Source organism: Lepisma saccharinum, chromosome 8, assembly GCF_977018435.1.
Source record: "Lepisma saccharinum chromosome 8, izLepSacc3.1, whole genome shotgun sequence".
Classification (NCBI taxonomy): domain Eukaryota; kingdom Metazoa; phylum Arthropoda; class Insecta; order Zygentoma; family Lepismatidae; genus Lepisma; species Lepisma saccharinum.
This window is the reverse complement of record NC_139236.1, coordinates 76,748,871-76,774,530: the sequence shown is the minus strand read 5'-3', so window position 1 is coordinate 76,774,530 and position 25,660 is coordinate 76,748,871. Positions and strand designations below refer to the sequence as shown.

Below are 25,660 nucleotides of genomic sequence, written 5' to 3'. Positions count from 1 at the left end.
ATAACATAAAACTTTAATTCTGTATCTGCAAAGAAGAGTAGTGATATGCATTTGTGCAAAGAATTTTAAAACAGATCTTTCCCTTAATTTTCTTTAGTCCTCTTTGCCTTACCATGACATTTTTATCATCAACTCTTTCTTTAAAAAGTGTAGGGTGTTACTCCCACACCCCCTATATGCCTTTATGGCATGGTGCTAAGCACAGGGGAGCACACACAAGGGTTTTATTGGGTGAATGTGTCTTCTAGTAAAACTAGCTTTCTTTTTGTGCTGAAAAAATATATTTTTATGAATAATCAGTTACATGGTAATATATAATTGTATATTATAACTGTATATTTTGCTAATTTTTCTAGGCATGAATGCAGCTGTCCGTGCATGTATTCGTATGGCTATATACCTTGGATGTAAGGTATTTTTCATCAAAGAGGGTTACCAGGGCATGGTGGATGGTGGTGACAATATAGTAGAAGCCAACTGGGCTTCAGCGTCAAGTATTATTCACAAGGTAATAATAATTAGGTTAGAAATTACTGATGTAGAGAGCCTTTTTTAGTGATCTAATTGGCTAACAATTTAGAATAAAACTCAGTGTATTGCATTTTAGTAGAAGCAATAGTCTATTTTCCATCTCTGAAAAATTTATTCCTTCTTGTACATAGAATTTTTCTTTTAATTTGCAGATACATGACCTATATAACCAAGTAAAAATGACCCAAGTTGGTGAATTACAGTGCTGGGAACAATGTGCAAAAGTTTAATTTCAATATTAATTTCCCATATTTTGGGGTATATTTCATGTTTTCCATTTAGTTTTTTTATACTAATTTGAGTAGGAAATGCTGATGATCGGGGAACGGATTTATGTGTAAATACATACCTTCATACTAGGGTCTCCCCAATGGCGTAGTGTTAACTTCGTCACCTTGTAATGAAGGGGTCCCAGGTTAGATACCCGGTGGAGGCACATGCCACAATGGTTCGGATCCCACTTTAAACTGTAGGTCCAGTTCCGATTAGCCTTCCTGGGCATAAAGTGGACTTAACCTTTTGGGTCCCAAGCGTCTCGGTCGAGGTACCCAAATGTAACCCTCGTGGTCCCAAGCATCTCGATCGAGAAGCTGTGTCAAGGTCGTAGTTTTTATGTTATAACTTTTCTATTTTTGGCTAGAATTTTGATTATTTTTTTTATATTGTTCCTAACACATGTATTTAACAGAAATGTTTCTTGCACTTTTTTTTTCTTCATGAAAATGGAGGGGAAAAGGCAGGAAAAGGGACTTCTCTTTGTAACGTTCTACTCGCTTTAGTTCACTGGATATTTACAAGCTACCATAAAATTAAACAAATGAGAGAGAGAGGCCGTAGATTAAGTAAGCGTTTGTCAGTAGAACGTACAAATTACTGGGTTGGAGGCTTTTGCCACGTTTTTCGCGACGCCTCAAATAATACTGGAAGTTGATTGGTACTGGGCCAATAATCGTCACAATAAAGTTTACTGTATGAATAGTTACTTCACATCTAATATAATTTCAGAAAGAAACAGCTTTTCCAAAAATGCGTCGCACAATAACAAATCCATTCTTACAATCTACTCCCCCTCTACCATCACTAAATACATACTACCTGCAGAAATACTGGACACTTTTTTGAATGTTATAATCAATTTCAAGTTTTTTGGCAAATATCAATAAATATTCATAGTTGCATTTATTTTTTGATAACATATCTTTTATTGTGCGTATACTTGTCTACAATTGTATCAAACAATTACGCAAACAATTATGAATTTGCGAAGCTACGCAAGTCGGCAATTCAACAAATAGCACTGTATATGTGTATATCCCACTCAACAATTCAAAATTTAAATATTCGTGAATTCATACGTTAACAATTTATTTGGTTTATGGTATCTTACATATATGTATAAATATCACAGAAAGTATGAGATACCAATGTATCTAAAGAACATTTCTTTGGTTTTATTCAACAGACTCGTTCATACCATCACTAACACCTCAATTAAGCTGGAGTGTAACTAATCCTTCACTTTGACTACAATGCACAATCGAAAGTTACTTCTCTCGTTTTGACCAGCAAAACTACTTCAATATTATACTATATCAATTATACTTATCGTGTCGATTACGATTTTAACAAACTCGCGTAATTTTTAAATTCCGTAATCAACCGTTGCATGCCTTCAATTTACAGTTACAATGATAATATCATTTTATAAGTTGCTCGTAAAAAGGGGAAGCAAATTAGTAAGCTAGGTAAAATATTGGGAGTCGCACTACAAGACTGTCCCGATTTTTCCAGATTTACATTTTTTGCAACCAATAACGTGTTTTTGCATTCATATCAAAAGCACGAGATGCATGTCATGGATTTAACACGTGCCGTTTCTAATCATAAAGTACATATCCTAATATCCGGTGGTCACTCGTAACCTCCTTACGTAACACAATGCAAAAATTATCGGCAAATTACAAACCATCAAATTGTTCCGATTACTTCTTTGCTGTCACGTAATCCAACACTATAAAGTACGACTGCAAAAATCAAATTACGCGTACTTGTGCTATTTCGGCATTCGACGCAATTTTCAAAGGGGTCAAAATGGGTACTTGTCAAAAACACACACGTTGCACCATAAAGTTCACTACTCATACCTGTATAGAAATGTGACGTGTACTGGGCACGAGGCTTCCAATTTTCCACGTATCAGCAAAAATGGTCAAATGGCTTCCTTCGTGAAATGAAGTCCCAAATTACGTCTTCCCATCGTAATTTATCCTGGCTTCTATCCGGAGGAGCTCTTCCCAATTCTCCTTTGCTATCTTCACCAAGTGTCATCTAAGTGCTTTCTTCACCAAGCACATCCTCCATGCTTTCTTCTCCAAGCATCGTCTACTTCGGGCAGGCGAAGAAACCATTCCTGTTGATGCAGGCAACCTTCGCAGTTTTCGTGGGGGGGGGGGGGTATTGAAGAAACATAGCACTTCACTGCGTGTACTCCTGTAATCAAAGTCTGCAGGGGCAGTTCATTCCGCAATGTTCCCAGTCTCGTAGTGCACATGTTGACTCGTTGCGTGATGGAAGGTCGAGTGAGTTTTACGAGCTGCCGTAACCCACTGGGAAATCGTCCATCAGGTGACACTGTTACGTCATACCTACTCTAAGTAGCCCTAGTGCTGCCATCTCGTATCATTTCAACGAACTACGTGGTACATATACACAAACTTGGGAGCAATCAGGCGACAAGCGCCAGCGACAAACTTGTAAACGTAATTTACGTAATAATAAATGCGGAAATACGTTACAAATCACCCGCAACTGGCAAAAAAAAAAATAATAGAGCCTATCCCTGAGCAACAATGATAAACATTCCTTTAAACCAGGCATGATACTAGTAAAGTTTTTTCCGACATCCACATAATTATACGATTATAAAACCCTTAAATATAAACCTTTTTCCTAGGAATTACCATATCACCGCATACAAGTAAAAGATTACAAAGAGCATAAATATATATCATCAGGTAGTTGAAAAATATTATTGATTAATTGATTACAGTAAGACAATGAAAAGTTTTGCAATAAATATTAATACCATCATTTTATCAACCTATTAAGATTAAGGAAAAATCATCAATTTCCAATTCAAGAAATCTAAATAATTCACTAATATATGAAACAATGCCTTCATGAAAAAATAGGCTCTTGCATATTGATATTAAGAATCGAAGAGCTTCAGTTGACATAGTAGCCTGATAAGGAACGTGAAGTAAGTAAAGATGTGCAGATCCAATTCCATATGAAGCCAGATGGGACGGCAATTCTTAATGGACGAATTTTTTCTCGAAAATGACATGAAACAAAAAAAAATAACGGAAAATTAGAATAAGGAAGAGAAGAAGTTATAGGATAGAATGAGAAAAATTTAATTTCAGTCATGATAAGAAAGGAAAAGGAATGAGCAACTTTACATCAAGCACAATAAGTTTTTCTAAGGTAGCAAGAAGGCATCTCTAATTGAAAAAGTTAATTTCTTTCCATACAAAAAAATATATATATATAAGCATGACGTACTGCCTGAAGGCATAGTCAAGAGGAATTTAGTAATTATGAATTGAAAAATTTTGAAAACCTGAATATAAGTTAAATAAATAAATGCTGTAACATTTTCAAATAACATAGTAAATAAACATGTGTACACCATCAAAATACATGGGAAATACCTGAATCAATCAAAATAAGATACACGTTATTCAATATATATACTACCAAAACCTCAACAGAGCCTTAATTTGTAAAATTCATTGGCAATGTTGATTAGATTGTAAATATAATAACAATCATGAAAAACATTATAGAGAGATTCAATATAAGTTTTCAATATTTATTAAAACCAACAATAAGGAATAATACTATCTCATGATTATGGTTGTGTATGCATTCTGGAATTTTTCTTCCAGCAGTATTGGACCAAGTGTCCTGGCAAGGAAAATGAAGCATTAACCTGGGAGGAAACTATTTAGTTATCTTTAAGAGGATATTCATGAAGTGGCGTTTTTGCAAATTTTAAGGGAATAAATGAATAATGAAAACGCCCCCTAAAATTACAAATGCACAATCAAAAAATGAAATTTATATAAAATAGGATTGATGTTGGGGATCTTAAAGAATGATGGCCAAAAATAATAGCAAAAACCATTTCCAAAATCAAATTAAAAAATTCACGTCTTAACGTTACAAAATTCCCAAAAGGTACAAAAAGGGAGGAAAAAAGGGGGGTATTGAATGAGGAAAAAAAATCTAGCTCACCAATCCTAATATTCTTTATACAAATGTCGTTTTAGAACCGTCAAGGTCAAAAGCAGAAATAATTGATGTCAAATTCAAATGTATAATGGGAAAAAAAATCTCAAAATTCCAAAGATCAAAATTAATTCTGGCAAAAAAAATTATCAAAACAAAAAAAAAATTTGACTGCCCCTTCCCCCTCCAAAAAAAATTCCACTGTGCATGTTACATGTAGGCAGCTCAAGTAAAAGAACCTTGCTCTGGTACCATGAATTTTGTAACGTTCTACTCGCTTTAGTTCACTGGATATTTACAAGCTACCATAAAATTAAACAAATGAGAGAGAGAGGCCGTAGATTAAGTAAGCGTTTGTCAGTAGAACGTACAAATTACTGGGTTGGAGGCTTTTGCCACGTTTTTCGCGACGCCTCAAATAATACTGGAAGTTGATTGGTACTGGGCCAATAATCGTCACAATAAAGTTTACTGTATGAATAGTTACTTCACATCTAATATAATTTCAGAAAGAAACAGCTTTTCCAAAAATGCGTCGCACAATAACAAATCCATTCTTACAATCTACTCCCCCTCTACCATCACTAAATACATACTACCTGCAGAAATACTGGACACTTTTTTGAATGTTATAATCAATTTCAAGTTTTTTGGCAAATATCAATAAATATTCATAGTTGCATTTATTTTTTTGATAACATATCTTTTATTGTGCGTATACTTGTCTACAATTGTATCAAACAATTACGCAAACAATTATGAATTTGCGAAGCTACGCAAGTCGGCAATTCAACAAATAGCACTGTATATGTGTATATCCCACTCAACAATTCAAAATTTAAATATTCGTGAATTCATACGTTAACAATTTATTTGGTTTATGGTATCTTACATATATGTATAAATATCACAGAAAGTATGAGATACCAATGTATCTAAAGAACATTTCTTTGGTTTTATTCAACAGACTCGTTCATACCATCACTAACACCTCAATTAAGCTGGAGTGTAACTAATCCTTCACTTTGACTACAATGCACAATCGAAAGTTACTTCTCTCGTTTTGACCAGCAAAACTACTTCAATATTATACTATATCAATTATACTTATCGTGTCGATTACGATTTTAACAAACTCGCGTAATTTTTAAATTCCGTAATCAACCGTTGCATGCCTTCAATTTACAGTTACAATGATAATATCATTTTATAAGTTGCTCGTAAAAAGGGGAAGCAAATTAGTAAGCTAGGTAAAATATTGGGAGTCGCACTACAAGACTGTCCCGATTTTTCCAGATTTACATTTTTTGCAACCAATAACGTGTTTTTGCATTCATATCAAAAGCACGAGATGCATGTCATGGATTTAACACGTGCCGTTTCTAATCATAAAGTACATATCCTAATATCCGGTGGTCACTCGTAACCTCCTTACGTAACACAATGCAAAAATTATCGGCAAATTACAAACCATCAAATTGTTCCGATTACTTCTTTGCTGTCACGTAATCCAACACTATAAAGTACGACTGCAAAAATCAAATTACGCGTACTTGTGCTATTTCGGCATTCGACGCAATTTTCAAAGGGGTCAAAATGGGTACTTGTCAAAAACACACACGTTGCACCATAAAGTTCACTACTCATACCTGTATAGAAATGTGACGTGTACTGGGCACGAGGCTTCCAATTTTCCACGTATCAGCAAAAATGGTCAAATGGCTTCCTTCGTGAAATGAAGTCCCAAATTACGTCTTCCCATCGTAATTTATCCTGGCTTCTATCCGGAGGAGCTCTTCCCAATTCTCCTTTGCTATCTTCACCAAGTGTCATCTAAGTGCTTTCTTCACCAAGCACATCCTCCATGCTTTCTTCTCCAAGCATCGTCTACTTCGGGCAGGCGAAGAAACCATTCCTGTTGATGCAGGCAACCTTCGCAGTTTTCGTGGGGGGGGGGGTATTGAAGAAACATAGCACTTCACTGCGTGTACTCCTGTAATCAAAGTCTGCAGGGGCAGTTCATTCCGCAATGTTCCCAGTCTCGTAGTGCACATGTTGACTCGTTGCGTGATGGAAGGTCGAGTGAGTTTTACGAGCTGCCGTAACCCACTGGGAAATCGTCCATCAGGTGACACTGTTACGTCATACCTACTCTAAGTAGCCCTAGTGCTGCCATCTCGTATCATTTCAACGAACTACGTGGTCCATATACACAAACTTGGGAGCAATCAGGCGACAAGCGCCAGCGACAAACTTGTAAACGTAATTTACGTAATAATAAATGCGGAAATACGTTACATCTTTTGCGTCTCTTTTCCAGGGAAATTTTTTTCCAACAAAGGAAGACCGGCTTTGTTGTTCTAAAGCAATGCTTTTCACTCCCGCCTGGTAACTGCATTCGAAGGAAGCTTGTTTATCTGTATCCGATGTCAAAATGAAAGTTTTCCGTGGGGACGCAAGCAGGGGGTGGGGTGGGGGGGAGGGTGAAGACTGGTTGTTGGATATGCATTGTGAAAATGGAATTTCGAGGCACTCTGAAGGAAACCTTTGTTTTTGAGCACAAGTTGCAACACAGGTTTTATATATATCGTCTGACTGTGATTCATTCTGTGTACAACGGTATATCTTTCATATCTCTAGGGCATTTAGTTTCTGAGCTATAGTCATTTCAATGTAACTCTGCATTGAGACAGTGGCGTACAAGCCTTTCGTTTCAGGGGTACAACTCGCGTTACATTGCTCATATGACAATGATGCAAATATTTTTCTGTTTCTTACATGCCAGCGATAATTTCTATGTGCATTTTGAACTTTTCATATCCTTTTTTTCGGGGGCGGGGGAGAAACCCCTTTTTTTAAAAAAAAAGTATTTTCAGGGGATTTCCCCCTTCATATGTACGCCGAATGTGCATAAATTATACAGGGTAAGTCAAAATGATGGACCCGATTTCAGACATTTATTCTGTAAAATATAATAAACAAATGTTATTGTGAGTCATGTGCTAAGAAAGGTAAACTGTCAACGTTTTTTTCAAACAAATCACAAGTGTTCTATGTGAACACCTCACGTAACACGGCACACATCAAGCCGATAGTCTATCTCCTGCCAAACCTTGTGTAGCATGTTGCGGTCAATGTCAGCAATGGCTGCTGTGATGCGGGCACGCAGGTCATCCAATGTTGTTGGAAGTGGTGGTACGTAAACATGATCCTTGACAAAACCCCACATGAAGAAATCACATTGGGTCAAGTCGGGGGAACGAGGTGGCCAATAAAGGAGGGGTCGACCCTCCAGAGATGCACGGCCTATCCAACATTGTTCCAATGCCCCATTGAGATGGTCCCGAACGCTGCCATGGTAATGCGCAGGGGCACCATCCAATTGGAGAATGAAATCTGCGCTATCCTCTGCAAGCTGTGGAAGGAGCCATAGTTGCAGCATATCAACGAAAACAAGTCCTGTCACAGTACGGTCATGGAAGAAAAAAGGCCCATAAATCTTTTCATGGAAAATGGCACAAAAGGCATTCACTTTGGGAGAATCCATTCGTGTTCCACAAATTCACGGGGGTTAGCAGTTCCCCAAATCCTTACGTTGTGTCTATTCACTTTCCCTGAAAGGTGAAAAGTTGCTTCATCACTGTAAATTAACTCTCAGAGAACCCATCCGTTTCCATTAATGCGAGGAAATCAGCACAGAAGGACGCACGCAAAGCATAATCAATGTCTTTTAAGGCTTGAACTAGTTGCAAGCGGTAGGGTTTCATTTGTAAACATTTCTGCAGAACCCGCCAGACAGTTTTCTGTGGAAGTTGAAGTTCTCTCGCTGCCCGGTAGGTGGACTTCTGTGGACTCCGCACGAAACATGTGCGCACTCGTTCCACTGTCTCTTCCCCAGTCGACGGACGGCCAGTCGATTTTCGTTTACATATGCAGCCCGAATCTCTTAAATGTTCATACCACTACGAATGGCCTTCCCCGTAGGTGGTTCTCTCCGATATTTGGTACGGAAATGCCGTTACACACTAATCACAGACTTCTTCACATGATAATCAAGCACACAGAAAGATCTCTGTTCTCCAGTCAACACCATTTTCGTGCTTGCTGCTGACTCTAGCGGTAGAAAGTGGAAACACTGCGTGGAAACTAAACTTTGAAAGTTAACCTTTCGAAGCGCATATCTCACAATAACATATGTTTATTAGATTTCACAGAATAAATTTCTGTAATCTGGTCCATCATTTTGACTTACCCTGTATATCGTCTGAATCTGTGAATCATTCTGCGTACAACGGTATATCGTTCATATCTCCAGGGCAAATAGTCTCTGAGCTAAAGTCATTTCAAGGTACCGCTGCATTTTGAAGCTTGAATCAGTGGCATGCCGACCATTCCTTTTGGGGGTACAACTCACGTTACATTGGTCATATGATAATAATGCAATTTTTTTTGTGTTCCTTACATGTCAGCGATCATTTCCATGTGCATGTCGACACTGTCATGTACTTTTTCCTTGGGGGGAGGGGAACCCCATTTTTTCCCCCGAAATTTTGGAATTTTTGAGAGTTAGCCCCCCTCCCCCCACCACATATACGCCGCATTTGCATAAATTTTATATAGTCTGAATCTCTGGTTCATTCCGCGTACAACGGTATATCACTCATATCTCTAGGGCAATTAGCCTCCGATCTACACTCATTTAATTGAAACTCTGCATTATCTCAAAATCGGCTCGGGACCAAGGGGTTACATGTGAATATGGCTTTGGGACTCAAAAGGTTAAAACAACAAATCAATCAATATCATCATACTATGCTATAATCAATATTATTGTTCATTATCTTTGCAAATCGTGGTATGTAAGCTCCAAAAATGCTGTTTTTGTTATCAATTTTTTTTTACATATTTAGCACATCCCAGCTGGAAATTTTTCCAATTGGTTCCGATAGCCAATATGAGTTTTTAGACACACTATTGGAACCGATTGGTCAATTGTAATAAATTGGTTTCTATTGGAAAGTATTTTTTTTGTTTTCAATATATTGCTTATTAAAAATTATTATCTATACAACTGTAAATGTAATGGACAAATCATGTAAAACAACTAAAATAAATATCTGGTAAAGCATGTGAAATTTGTAACTTTCACATATAAAAATTTTTCAAATATATGAACACGTTTTTTACACTGTAGCTTCATTGTGTTTAACACACTTATAGAAAATTGAAAAACATGTTGCTTCAGTCATAAATTGACATGTTGTTTTTCCTTTATACATGCGAAACAGTAACAAATTAGGTTAACCTCTTAACATACAGATTTTATTAAAAAAATAGTTTCGATTTTAATGTAATTTTTTTATTACTCTGTTGAAATAATCAGTTAAGAACATTATATATGGTTATTATAATGTTGATTGTTGACAACTCAACAATGAGATACATGCGTCTGAAAAGCCCCTAAAATAATATCCCGAGTATACTCGTGCTATCAGTGAGTAAAATATTACCAATAGAACTTGTTAAAAAAATCAAGGTAAGTTATTTTAATAATCAAAATAAACACAACATAGCACTGAAACACTAATTAGTGAAGTTGAAAACAATTGTTTATATTATAGGGACTTTGTCATTAGTCCTAAAACGAGTATAAGTGTACCCACTAAATGTGAAATACATTGTTTATATGTTACTGACTGTGTGATAAGCCCTGAAACATGGATCAATGCACAAAGCTACACTGCATTCCTCACACATGTATCTGGATTCTCTTCTAGCCTTCTTCCCTCTAGCTTCACGCACATTGTCTGGCACTTGCAAAGTCAGTTTCCGATGAATCTGACACATCACTTTCTTCTTATCTTTCTTCATGACTTTCTTCGGAGCTATCTGAACCACTAAACTGGATATCAATCTCTTCTTCACTCTCCATTTTCACAAAAGAAGAAGAATACCACCAAGAAACACGGAAGAAAACAAAGGCACCCTAACTGACTTTCTCACACCTACGCCGTAGACGAAAATAAACATCAAAAAAAGGAGATTAGTGACATATACCGGAAAGACAAAAAAACAACAACTTCAACAGCACTATTAGTGACATCTACCAGAAAGACAAGTAAACAACAACTTCAACAGCACTATCTAGCTGAAACATGCAGAAACATAGAAAAACGAGTATAATCGTCCTTTTAAAATGTGTACGGATAAAAAAGAAGTTACCCCGAATATACTCGGGATATTATATTTTCGTGGAAATTAAAAACCCGAGTATACTCGGGCTTTTATGTTAAAAGGTTAAACAAAGAAATTGACCCACAACACAGGTGCAGGTGTGAAAAAGTGATAAGCAAACAAAACACTGTTGAGATCGACTTAGTTGATCAATAGATTGCTCATTTTTCCAATTGCATTACATACACACAAGAATATCCACGGAAAATCCATATTGCAAGAAAACAAAAACTAATATGAACATTTATTCCAACTACTAGCTGCTTTAAGGTTGAGTTGGTTCTTAAGAAAGAGTTCTTAGGTATTTATTAAGATAAATCTGACTTCAGTAGTATGCACTAGAATTCAGTAGGAGTTCAGTTCAATTGTACTGTTTTTCCAATGAACTTCTAAATCACAGGAAATGTGGTGTCAGGAATTAAATTACCTATGCCTTGAGTCAATAAATGAATTTATAACGTATTGATTCTACAATATATACAAACTTACAATTGGATACAATCACCAATGGGCCTGGTCAAAGCAAACTATTGTAGATGGCAGCACCCACGCTTTTGATAGGCATTTGTTCTCCCATTTAAATACATGGGGAATTTGATGTTTGTTAAACGTGCTGCTATTATATTAAATTGAAAGTTTAATTTCATCTTAACCTCAGAAATTATGTCGGAACATGATAGATAAAGAATCAGTGCTGTGAAACTAAGAATTTTAATAAGACGATTGTCAACAACAGAAAAGATATCTGAACTCAAAAGAAGCCTTAAAATTTGCACTGCACTTTTTTTCGTGTGAATCTGGTAAAGAAAAATACATAATAATTTCACGCGACTGTACTTTTATTTTTATAGGTGTTATTAATAATTTACTCCTTTTTTTACGTGTTATCATACTTTTCCTCATGGCTAGTAAATATGGTTCTCTATTTTATACATACACATTTATCGAGAAGAATAGTTATTAAAAAAAATATTTTATATTATGTTTAATGTCTCACAACCTCTAGGGCTTTCTTATTTACAGAAATTATAATTTTAAAATTGTTGTAACCCAAAACAAAAAGTACGGGAATAAGATATCTGCTTAATATGAAGAAAATATATGTTAATCTTAACTTATCGGATAGGACATAGTGTATAATAATAAATATGATGCACTTACTCACTTAATACATTTTTCTTTGTAATTTGGGGAGATTCGTTCTCCCGCCATTGAATTGCACATACTCGCAAGTTGCAGCAAGAGGAAACATTAAAAGTGTCATTTACCGTCTCTATTGACACCTTAGTGTTGGTGGAAGTTTTTTGGGGGGAAAATGAGGTGGGGTGATATGGTCAGAATTATATCATAAATCAGTAAGTACCAATAAACTGCCTTGTCTCATAATTTACAAAACCGTAATTGGTCGGGGCTCGTGCGTAGCCAAGTGGTTAGTGCTCTCGACTTTGGTGCGAGAGGTCCTGGATTCGATTCCCGGTGGATAACCCCAAAATTTCGGCGTTGACCCAGCGTCGTGAGGACAATTGGGAAGCTACTTCAAGAAGAAGCGGGCTCCGGTCACGAAAACCAGAAAACAATGGCGATGGGATCTGATGCCCTGACCACGTGTCACCCAATGAAAAGCTTCTCTGGTAGGCCCTGGCCCTTCAAGGGCTGTTGCGCCATGGAGTTTTTAAGACACTCTGACTCTTGGAGGAGTATCTGCTGATATCACTGATTAAATTCTACCTGATGCTGATGGCACTGATCAGACAATACCATCATACATAAGTGTGGATATCAGCCAAATCCAAGTAAAATTTCATTATTTAAACTGATTATAAATTCAACTTCTTCTGTGGAATGTCTGACAAAGATGAAGTATCATTCATATTTAATAAAGTACTGTGTTGTATTATTCTCATGTAAGCTAAACATTTAAGAAATGTGGGTTGTGAAGCTGTTTCCTTGAAGTGCTTAAAATCGAAGACCATTTAACTTTTTTTGTAACTGATTCTGGGCCAGTGCAAATTTTCAGAGGATAATTATTTTGTCCCCCAAAATTATGGATAAGTACATTGAAAGTAGTATATTTCCTGCTACAGTGTGCCACTAGATTGTGTCAAAATTTTCTGTGTGTTCCAGGGTGGCACAGTTATAGGTTCAGCACGTTGCAAAGACTTCAGGGAACGTGCTGGACGTTTAAAGGCAGCTAGGAATCTCATCCAGAGAGGAATCACGAACCTTGTTGTGATTGGTGGTGATGGATCGCTTACAGGAGCCAATCTCTTCAGACAAGAATGGTCCAGCTTGTTGGATGAACTTCTTGACACGGGCAAGTGTTGGAAATCAATTAATACGAGGGGAAGTCAATATATAAGTCGCAAAATTAAATATCTTCGGATTGCTGCAATGTGAAATTGTTTTATGAATATCAGTTGTTGCACTGATCCTTTCCGCAAGTGTCTGTGTAGGTGGCAGCACCACCATGTATCGTATACGGTGCTATTAGTCATGTTCTTGTGCGAAGGTGAGTCATTCGAGTGTCAAGTGGGTAAGATGGTAGGTGTTTTAGCAGAGTGTACGCGTGGTGAGCAACGGACCGTAATTTGATTTCTGTGGACGCAGGGTAAATCTGCTGAGCAAGTGCACAAGGAAATGTTGCCTGTTTACGGTAACAAATGTTTATCCAGGAAAGTCGTTTACAACTGGGTGGAATATTTCAATCGTGGTCGAACCAGCATCAGTGATACCGTTCGTCCAGGTCATCCAGAGATGGAGTTCTTCTGTTGGATGAGGATGACAACGCTCGTCCACACAGTGCCAATACCACAGTGGCTCACATACGGTCCCTAGGTTGGGAACGACTGGAACATCCAGACTACAGTCTGGATTTGGCACCATCTGACTTTCATCTCTTTGGCCCACTGAAGAATCACCTGTGTGGTCACCGGTTCCAGGATATGGAGGAGGTCCATCGGGAGGTTACCAGCTGGCTACGACACCAACCACAAACCTTCTTCGCTGCTGGCTTTGAGGGACTCTTGAAATGCTGGGACAAGTGTCTAAATGTTCGTGGAAATTACGTTGAAAAATAAACCACATTTCATCAGATAACTATTTCAACTTTTCTATCTATTCCATTTTGTGACTTATATATTGACTTAGCCTCGTATATGATTTGTGTAATAGCTAGGACAATAAAAGTGGACATTTGCATTGAGGGTCCAATGACCATCACTGTGTTTGTATGTGTCTGCATTATGGTAAAGAAAAAAAAAAGGAAAATGTTACAATAATCTGTATATGTTCGAAGAGTATAGTCTTTCTTGTGTTTTGTATTTGTATCAGTCTGCATGAAATAGTTCATTACTGTTCTGTCGAACATCTTTGGAGGAGGATTTTTACCTGTGCATCCCCAGGTTAAAACTGATAACATGGAAGAAGAGGGGATAATAAAATTTGAAAGAAAAGATTTGAGAAATGAAAAAAAATAAAAAAGGAACCAGGATAGTAGATCTTAACATTACATTTTGTAAGTGTCTTCCTGATAGCAAAAGGATGTCATTTTAATGGCACCCATGGACCACGGAAACGTATAGAGGACATCAAAACAAACAACTTTTCTCAGTAGCATTTTTCTCGGTGCGTAGTTTCGGCACTATAGTCGTTCAAAAAAGCCATTTTTGCCGCCTGAATGCTGACAACCAAACACAACATTTGATCACATTTGTGATATAATTTCCTGTCATGAAGCGGTGCTTTCTAGGGTTGCCAGGAACACACATAGTATTTGAAAGTGACATTCCTACAACCAACCACATCATGTAACGTAAAAGAAACCGAGAAAATGTGTTCAATAACCCAACTGGGAGTGAACAGCAATTCAAAACATTGTTGAAAAACCACGTATTCTGAAGGAAGTGGTAATATCAGATTTTGTCTTGGCCTACATGTCAAATATTTGCAGATCTCTTTGCCAAGTTGAGATCTACCACATTGAACAGTTGACAAAATAAAAATGAAAGAACTAAAAATTCCAAGTAAGTAACACATACTGTAATGTATATTCAGGGCATTATGCGGTAAGAGACAAAAATGTTTGAAAGTACAGGGATACAAGTAGTAGTAAAAACAAGCTCTCCGACGACTGTTTATCTAGGCACTGGATACGCACTGTAATAGTTTGCAACTGTGAACATGGCAGTATATTCACTGCTGATTCGTCATTAGGTTATTACTGTGTTTCTGTGTGTTTTAGCCATAATGTAACAAGGTGAATCTCGGATACTTCCATTATCAGCACCACAATACCACAACTCATGTATCAGGACACAAACCTTTAGATATCAATCTTACAACAAGATTTGTAATATTTGACATGTAGCTGGGTGTAAACAGTCACATGTAAAATTATTTGTTGTTGTTGATGATGATGATGATATTTGATATGTAGACTGAGACAAAATCTGATATTAACACTTCATTTTGAATACGTTGTTTTTCTACTACTTTTTTGTAGTTTGTTTACTTCCCCCTTCCCCTTCATTTTCCTCTTCTTTGTTTTACATCTCATAATGTGGTTGATAGTCTGTCATTTTTCACAAAATTTGTGTTCCTTGCAACACTGCTGTGTGCTGTTTCACCGCATGAAATGACGTCACAGATCCAATCAGATGATGTGTTGGGTTGCCATCATTCAGGCGGCAAAACATGCTCTTTTGAACGACTGTAGCACCGAAACTATGCACCTTCGAGAAAAATGTTACTGAGAAAAGTTGTTTGTTTTGATGTCCTCCATACGTTTCTGTGGTCCGTGGGCACCATTAAAATGACACCCTGTGTATTTGCTAATTCAGCCCATTATTAATTTGTGCCGGTCCCCATGGCGAAGTGGTTATCACATCATGCTATGACGCCAGGGGTCCTGGGTTCGAATTCTGGCCTGGTCATGGATGTTTGTGAATGTCCATTCATCAAGTTCATCATATCATCACTCATTCCCATCTTCGCAAATTAGCCAAAAGTGGCACAAGAAGTAAAGTAAAATAAAACAAATCAATAATTACTAATTTGTTAACCTATATTGAACAATTGTATTCTTCAGATGAGATAACCAAAGAACAAAGAGAAAAATATCACCAGCTGAACATAGTGGGTATGGTTGGGTCCATTGACAACGACTTCTGTGGAACTGACATGACAATCGGGACAGATTCTGCTCTGCATAGAATCATTGAAGCAATTGATGCTATTGTGTCCACTGCATACTCACACCAGCGGACATTCATTATGGAGGTTATGGGAAGGCATTGTGGGTATGTATTCTTGTATTTTCTTTTGGGCTGGGTACAGTTTATTAATTACTGTGTTTATTTCCTAATATATTTAATTTGTTTTAAGTTTGACTTTCAGCACATTCTGGCAACCGTTATGTGCTAATTGTACAATAGAATTTGAAGTTATTAATTTGATATCGTGTAAGAGATTTGTACATAGAATAGGGTTAAGGCTATGCAGAACCTTTGGCCTGTACCAGCAGTCATTTAAAAAATTCCTGTCCTCTCGATAAACCACAAATGAAATTCAATTTTTTTAAGAATTATGTTGCTGTAGAATTCATTCCTTTAAGAGCATTCAAATGGTTTTCTGTTGGTTAGATATCTGCAAAAGTTTCATGGTACAATAAAACCTATTTTTCTGTCACATGTAGGCAGCAAAAGCAAACCATATGTCGATTTACTTGAATTCTCTAGGAGGAATTCTGTCATTGTCACTTTGCAATCAAGGGAACCCAGGTCCGATAACAGGTGCACTTACATATAGTGGTTCGGAATCCACTTTAAACTGTATGTCTACTCCCAATTTGCTTAACTGTGCTTTAAGTGAACTTATAAAACAAAAACTCAAATAAACTCTTATCACATACCTAGGCAACAGCAAAAGCAAAACATATGTAGATTTACCCATGTGAAGTACACGCAGTTTAAGTATTATCTACGTGAAGTTTCATGTTTCCAAGTTGAACAATTCGATAGTTTTTTCTGATTAATTTCCAAGGCTCCCTGCCTTCATTCACTAAGGGTAGGTACAGTGTCTGGAGCAGAGATTAATGGGAAAAAACTACCCAATTGTGCAACGCGGAAACAACGAAACTTCACGTAGATAATACATGAATATGTAGATTTACTTGAATACTGTAAAAGGAATTCTAGACATAGAATTTTTAAAAATTTGGAATAGCATAGCGACTTTTTGAAAGGGGGGAATTTTCGTAAAAGACTTTGCTTGTGCAAGCCAAAGTCCAACGCAGCCTTAAGATTTTTGCCTTTGGTGCAAGTGGTTCTGAGTTCGATTTCTGGTGCAGGGACAGAATTGCATGGTTTACCCATGCATTGAAAGGACAATTGTGAAGATACTTGAAAAATAAGTTGATGGAGAAAGCCAGGTAAAAAGAGGGGTAGGAGTCAATGTGCTGACGATAGGTACTCCAACAAAAAGCCACTTGGCTGGCCTCCCTTGGCCTCCCTTGGCCCTGGAATTGCAAGTACATATTATGTAGCAGAGGTAATAGTAGATTGAATCATGAGATTTTAATAAGGTGCTATAATTCTGTTTCGTGCATCTATCTACTCTGGCTTTTTATACAGTGGTGCAAGCGCTGATGTTATTGTCGAAAGTTGTTCAATATTTTTATTAGAATATTTAGTACATCTGTTTCTTTTCATGCGGAAAACTCATTGTATCAATTTACTAACCCAGTATTTCTGTAAATAGCCTGAAATTTAGTTCATAATGCAGTCATTTTGTTTTTGATTGTGTGTTTGTACATAAAAGCATAATTCAAGTGCTCTGATTTTGTAAAGTACGTTTCTCCGAGTATACAGTTTCTTTTCTGATGCTAGTAAATTTTATACCTGTACTTAATCAGCATCTATTGGCCTATCCCTATTGTAAGTAATGCACACAATATAATAATTCTTTCAAAAATAAAAGTCTCAAGCCAGGTTTCGAACGTATGAATTTTATAACCATTGTTTGCACATCAGTTATAATATCTTGTAATTGTGTTTATCATGAATACTTATCATTTGGTAAATAGCAGGTAATTTTTTCTTAGGTATTTGGCAATTGTTGCATCCCTAACAAGTGAAGCTACGTATGTGTTCTGTCCAGAAAACCCACCACCAACAGACTGGCCAGATAAGATGTGCAAGAAATTGGAGGAGGCAAGGATAATGAAATTTGCAATAACTGTTTCGCTTATAACTTAGATTGCTTTCTCTAGCTCTTTCGCAGCATAGATTGTGTTATCATGCTTGCTACCCCTGTTTCAGAATGTCTACAGAAATAACTCAAATGCTGACCATTTGTAAACATGTGAAATGTGTTAGTGTAACTTCCAGGGTGAAAACTGTTGTTGTGCTGTGGCTAAGGTGAGAACTAATCAGTTTTTATTCTGTATGCTTGTTTCCAGGTTTTAGTGTCCCCGTAGAAGAAGCTAGAACCTAGGAGCATTTTTTTCCATAATTTTTTCAGATAGACACACAACTGTTTATTTTTCGTTACGATTTAGCACACCTGGAGGTGTACTTTGTAAAAGTTTTTAAGTGAGAAATGCAGGCTCAACAAAGACTCGAACGTGGGACTCTGGCATATCGTGTCATTGCTCTATCAAATGAGCCAGTCCTGGTTTTTATCCGTTGCCATTGAAACACTGTGAAAAAAAGTCAACAGTACCTGAAAACCCCTGGCTAGCATGGAGCTATATATTTCTTATGGTTTGGCAGACACAGCAATGACATGGTATGCGAGAGACCCGGGTTCGAAGGTCCTGGAATTGTAAATATATTGAAAATTCCAGGAAAGAAATTCAGCAAGCATAAATGTGTTCTGGACCATAAAGAACCTTTTTATCTTTAAAGTTTCAATTTTGTCCCGGAACCTTTGGAGCAATTATGGGTTCCTGGTACTTTAAAAACCCTGCCACTGTTTTGCTTAAATATCTACGGACAATTTTTTTTTGTCATCTTGGGTGAAATCGGACCCAGAATAAGACCTCCCCAATAAGGTAGTGGATGATGATGTCTTGTAATCAAAGGGACTTGGTTCCTGGTAAAGGTACATGGGGGTTCGGATCTAATTTTAAACTGTAGGTCCAGTCTTGTTTAGCATTTTTGAGCATAAATAGGCTTATATAAATAAAAAGGACAACACAAACATGGTTGAAATTCACTTCTTATACAAATATACAATAATTCCATGTAAATAACTTGGCTAGGCGACTAACTTTCGCAGAAAGCCGTCGATTTCTATAATAGATTTAGTACAATAATTTACATGATCATTTTTTTCTGCAGTCTAGGTTCTTGATTTCTGGCTGGTTTAATATGTTTTTCATCTCAAATTTAGCCAATGTAGTAATCAGTGTTGCAGAATTTTGCATAACTCTCAGGATCCAGACTCAGGAATTGTTTTGTCAGTGAATGAACTGCAAATTTCAGTCTTATGCATTTTTCTCATTTTGCACATAATTTTGTTCAGTGTCATGGCATAATGTGGTAGAAAAAATGCACTTCCTACCCTTAGAAATCATCGAGAATTAACATTACATTTTGTCATAAAAAATTAAATATCCATGTTCCTAGTTCAGGGTTCCCACACACCTGGAAATCTCAGGGAATTTGAAAAAAAATAACATTCTCATGGAAATCTCAGGGAAAATCATCTAATTGTTTAAAGAGTTCCAATGAAGTACATCTGAGAGACTAGAATATGCTCCTGCCTTTTTCTAATAACAATTACAGTAGTTACAATAACACCAATAGTTACAACTTCAGTAATTTGCTTTATACACACTGCTTTTAAAGATTTATATATGCAAAACATATAGGTTTTGGATATATGTTAATTTTGCATTTCAGATTAGTTACTGTTGTGCCCATTTGTAAACTTCTGTTTCTCAAAGGTGTGAAAATATTTGGCCCAAAGTTCCGAATGTTTAAATCAGAATTAATTATGGTACACGAGCATATTTTACGTGGTTCCTATTATGTCTGTTAACACATACAAGGGCTATTTTTTTTTTCAACCTCCGATAGGGCATGAAATCATAACCACAGTGAATAGCGAAATGGGTTTATTGACAAAAGTTACGTACACGTATAATCTACTTTTCAACGTAATCACCAAGAAGATTCCGACATTTATCCTATCAATGCTTTCCAATACCCTCTGCAAAGAAAGGTGCCGCCTGTCTGTTAAGCCAGGTCTTGCCGGGGAAAGGTGGGAAGTCACTCGGCACCAGTTCTGGGATGTAGGGAGGGTGATCAAACACTTCCCAGTGGATTCGTTGAAGTTCTTGGGTTGATGCAGCAACATGCAGTCGGGCATTCTCATGAAGCAAGACAATGCCCGAAGACAGCATACCTCTTTGGGAGACACCTCATTCGACGGTGAATTTGCACTGCATTGTGCCCCTCTGCCTGTAGAAATCATATCACACTACGCACCTCACACTTGGCGGGAGAATCGATTGTAGCAGACATCTTTATGTGCCCGTCACTCAGCTTCAACTGCAGCGTTGGCCTTGGCAGTGGTGGTGGTAGTAGCATGGAGGATGCCAATCATGCTGCATGATGCCCCGTTCCCTAGAGCTTCAAGGGCCTCCTGGCGGCAACATCGGAGGTTGAAAAAAAATAGCCCTCGTACTTCAGAGTTTTAGTGATTACTTATGGCATCTTGTCTTGAAAACTATTTTTCCCTTCTGAATATATTTTTTTTGTTCCTGAGCAGCTGTTCATTAACTATCGACTTGGGTATGGGCTGCTGTTGCCATTTACTTCACATGCATAGGATGCAAAAAAGTATTATATCACTGAATACCTTGGATGTTAGGTAATGCCTTGGCATTAATAATAATAGAAGATCCCTAAATGTTAGGTGGGTCATGTATAGTACTCTTAGCATCAAAATAATATCCCCAAATGCTTCCAACACCTGATGGAGTAATACTTCTGCTCTCAAACACAAAACCCCAACCCCCGTCATAACCCCCATGAAATCCATTAAACCTCCGTGTCTGAGACAGTCAGACACCAAGAGTACTGCTTGATGCAAAACGTGCATGCTCCCATAAGCTACTTTTCAAACCATAATTTCTCCGGTAAATACTACTTAATGAAACTTTTAACTGTGCTAATTAGCTTGTCTAACTTTGAAACTTACTCCCACGACTGTTTCCAGTATTCTAAAGTACTTCCAAATACTCCTATAAGCTTGCAAAAAATCATTAAACATTTGGAATCGTTACAAATGTTTATTCCATGTGTGATATGTTTGAAATGTTAATTTTGTGCACTGCAATACAGTTTGAAAATGTCTTGAACTCCCACAAATACCTCCAACCTAGTTATTAGTATCAGAAAGTGAACTGATACAAAAATTTTTTGATAACCAAAAATCAATTGTTTTTTTCACCACCTCAATTAGTGTGTGTGTGATGAAGTGATTCAGTGGGTTTTGTCTTTAACCCTACAAGACTAACCCTTATTGTCAGAAATGTGTTCACTAACCCCTCGTAAATTTTATGATGATACTTTATTTATTATGTATTTACAAAACCATTTGTAATTTTCAAAACTGAATTTTTCATTTACCTTTATATTTATGGCCTCGCTGATGGTGCAGTGGTCTTGTCCTCACCTTGTAATCAAGGGGTCCTGGTTTCGATTCCCAGTGGGGGCACATAGTGGTTCAGATCCCACTTTAAACTGTAGTTAGTCCCGATTAGCCTTACTGTACATAAAGTGGACTGAAAAAACAAAATAAACTTTATATTTTCGTTTATAATTGTTCTCACTTAACAGTCTTGGAAATGCAAAATTTAGGGTTCAAAATATCACATCTGAAAGTTGATTTTAAAAATTATTTTGCAAACTAAACTTTTTCTTTGCAATAATGAAAGTTAAAAAGAAAATGCTCTCTAAAATTCAAAATTTAAAGTATTTTTTAATTTATCAATTAGATTTTAAATTGAAATTACAATTAAAATGCATTACATCCTACTGTAATTGGTTTTGTAAGTCTTTATTTTCGTTGTATTGGCACTCAGACCTCCATAATCATTATTGATTCATGGACTGATATTTTTTATTTTACATTGCTTTTCTTCCACATGGAATTAATTGCAATAGGGATGAATGATGATGAGATGACTTAAAGGACAATAAAAATATACATGACCTCTACACAAAACAGTCTACTACAGAGGATCTTACTGGCTCCAAGTCCTGGTGCCAGAGCCTCGTTAGCCTGGTGCCTGGACCCGCAACACTAATAAAACTCCTTAGATCACATGAGTAAAATATATGTAGTCGTGATATCATTGAAGCCCCACGTTGTGGTTGCAGGACCTTGTAGTTGGTGGAGGGGCTTGCGTGCTCTGATGATCCCGTAGGCTATACCAGCAGTAGCATAGCTACTGATAGCGTCTCCCATGCCGGGCAGGCTAGGATACCAATAGAGTAACAATTAATGTTCCATCTCTAATAACAATAGCCAGAGGTCCCCGATTTGAATCCCTACCTGGGTATGGATGTTCTTTGTGAGCGTCTTGTCCCTTCATCAATTTCATCATATCACTCATCGTCATCGTCGTGATTATCCAAAAGTGGTAGAAAAGCAGTGCTGAATAAGAAGCATCAAATCAAATCTAACTAACTCTCTAGCCTTCTTAAACCTGAAGGTTCATGGCTGCAGCAACACAGGCCTTCCATCTGTCCCTATCTTGAGCAAGATCTATATACTCTTTTCCATTCCTACAGATTTCTTTTAGGTCCATCTCAACGTTGTCCCTCCATCTTCGTCTTCCTACAGGTCTCTTACCATCAGATTTCCCAACAAGAATCCTGTAAACTCCTCCTTCCTCTCCCATTCGTGCCTCATGGCCTGCCCACCTAAGTCTTCTTGATTTAATTATTCTAATAATATCTGGACATGAATACAAATTATGTAGTTCTAAATTATGTAACCTTCTCCACTCACCTGTCTCCTCATCCCTTTTAGGTCCAAATATTTTCCTAAGGATCTTATTTTCAAATACTCTCAATTTATGTTCCTCTTTCAATGTAAGAGACCAAGTTTCACACCCATATAATACTACAGGCAAAATTACTGTTTTGTATATTTTAACTTTTAGTTTCTTAGATACTAAACGAGAAGACAAAAGTTTATGAAGAGAGAAGTAACATGCATTTCCTGAATTAAGCCTACTTTTTATTTCCCCTTTAATTTAATTTTCATTTGTTAATAATACTCCTAAGTATTTGAATTTGGAAACTGGTTCAAATTAGTTGTTATCAATAATTAGATTTTGATTATTACCTAACACTTGGTTTCGGCCTGTAAGCATATATTTAGTTTTCTCTTTGTTAACTTCCAAACCTATCTCTTTAGCAGTTTTGAAAAATATTTTAGCATTATTCTTAATTGTATTCACATCATCCCCCAGTAAGTCTACATCATCTGCATATGCTAACAACTGAGTCACACCATTTAATTTTAGTCCTTCTTTAGTTTCGTTTACCTTCCTAACAGCATATTCTAAGGCAAAATTAAAGCGCAATGGAGATAATGCATCTCCCTGTTTTAACCCATCATGAATTGTAAATTTGTCACACATTAATACCCACACGAAATGCATTTCGACTTCACGTGGGAACCCTGCAGTTGTTATACTCTAGTATAGACTCTTCTCATAAGCAGGAACTTCTCTGAAATGGGCTAAATTTATGAATGGAATGAATTAATTAGCTGGCTTTTGTTTATTGGTGTATTTTCTAATAATTTTAACTTTTTAATTTTGCTCTATTCCTTCTGTTGTTGTCATGGAGGCACTTTAGGTAGATACTCTACTCTCATTTTTTTTAATTTGCACTTTAGTTCTGTACCGTAGTAGCAATTTATGATGTCATATTTTTTAATACCTTTAGTAGGTAAAATGTAAAGTTTCCCATGCCGAAACTGGCTAAGTTTCGATTTTCACTGATCATATTTTCACTTCCTCATTGAATGTGTCATTTTTTTGAAACACAACTCATAAGTAATGGGGAGTCGCGGTGGTATAGTCGGTTGGGCATCTGACTGCCACACAGGAGACTAAGGTGATCCAAGGTCAAAATTTTTCCGACCTTGTTCCTGGATAAATTGGCTCCAGGGCTCACCCAGCGTCAAATCAATGGGTACCAGGGGGCATCCCTGGAGTATAAAGGTGGTTGGAGCATGGTGCTGATCTCACCACCTCCAAAGTGACTGATATCGAGAATGTGTGGGCCCCTACCCCCACATCTGCTACATGTGCCTTCATGGCACGGGGAACTTTACCTAGTAAATAATGAACATCATAAGAAAATCTACAATTATAGCTTCTTTTCTTCAAATATTTCCTTATTGTCCATTCTTGACTACTTTTTTAATATATATATATATATATATATATATCAGGGTGGCTACTCACCGAGAATTCCTTCAATTCCAGGAATTATGCATGAATTATTGGCTTCGGGAATTGTGTGAATTCTGCTTAATTTTTTTTTTCGTAGACGTGAAAAATTGCAATTTTAATTAATGCAAATCCCATTGAATTTATTCATATCTATTAATTCCCTGAGGCAAGTTTTTTCACAGTTTTGCTTTTATTTTTATCAAGGAAGGAAAAGAAAAGAAAGCTGCGTGGAAAATAAAACATAATACTCTCAATCCGTTAACTTTGTTAGTGCCCTTTGCAGAACAATCAATCTGACAGATAGAAGATTATTGCAAGATAAATATCTTAAAGTTGATTTCTTGGTTGATTAGGTAATTTGAAATTCTTGTACAATTAACAAATTTTCTAAAATTACTGTATCCTGTAACATTTCTGAATTTGTGAAATGGCAAATGTAAACTCTGCACCTTAAATTGTAAGTGTTTGTATGTGTAGGTGTGTGTGTGGGGGGGGGGGGGTGCATGCATAGGTAGTTGGTGAGAGGCGATAATACGCAAGGTTGAAATAGAGAAAACATCTGCTTGAATTTTTGGAAAGTTCACCTTGAAAACTGGGAATTATACTTGAATTTTATCATGGTCCTAGAGTAGCCACCCTGTATATATTCATTCTTTGTTTTTCATGTTTGTAAGTTATTGTAGTTTTACACATTACGTTTCTAATGCTACTTTAATTTAGTTCAATTTGTGAGTTAATTTTAGTTGCATTGTTTGTTGTAGAAGTTGTGTCTGTATGCGCATGCTATTTCAACGTTCTGTTTATGTTGGTTAGGTACTTAGGGTGTGTGGCATCTTTAGCCACTGAAGCAGATTTCATGTTCATCCCTGAACATCCTCATCCCAACGATTGGCCAGAGACTCTTTGTGCCAAGCTTAAACAGGCAAGCAGTTGCATCCAACCACCTGAATGCTTGTTTCTTGTGCATTTTAATTGTTTTTACCCCCAGAAAAACACTAGGAATGTGTCAACACCTTGAAATGTTTTTCCTTCGTAAAACCTCCGAAGTATGATCTACATCTGTGGTTTTCAAATAGCTAAGACCCCTAGCTGCTATTTGGCTCAGTGTTCAAAATGGAA

At 36.9% G+C, this 25,660-nt stretch overlaps 1 protein-coding gene across 7 annotated transcripts in view; it reads left to right on the top strand.

Annotated features, from left to right (window-relative positions):
• The window catches only part of Pfk (ATP-dependent 6-phosphofructokinase), an 81,504-nt gene that overhangs the window by 10,691 nt on the left and 45,153 nt on the right, over window positions 1-25,660 (top strand). For 3 of the 7 annotated variants that reach the window (XM_083127000.1, XM_083126999.1, XM_083126996.1), the window contains exons 3-5: window positions 357-508; window positions 13,183-13,372; window positions 16,145-16,355. In XM_083127000.1, coding sequence (XP_082983126.1) covers window positions 357-508; window positions 13,183-13,372; window positions 16,145-16,355 — 553 coding nt within the window. Of the gene's footprint in view, window positions 1-356; window positions 509-13,182; window positions 13,373-16,144; window positions 16,356-18,157; window positions 18,267-25,354; window positions 25,464-25,660 lie in introns of all 7 variants that reach the window. The other 4 variants (XM_083127002.1, XM_083126998.1, XM_083127001.1 and 1 more) reach the window with 2 other exon arrangements.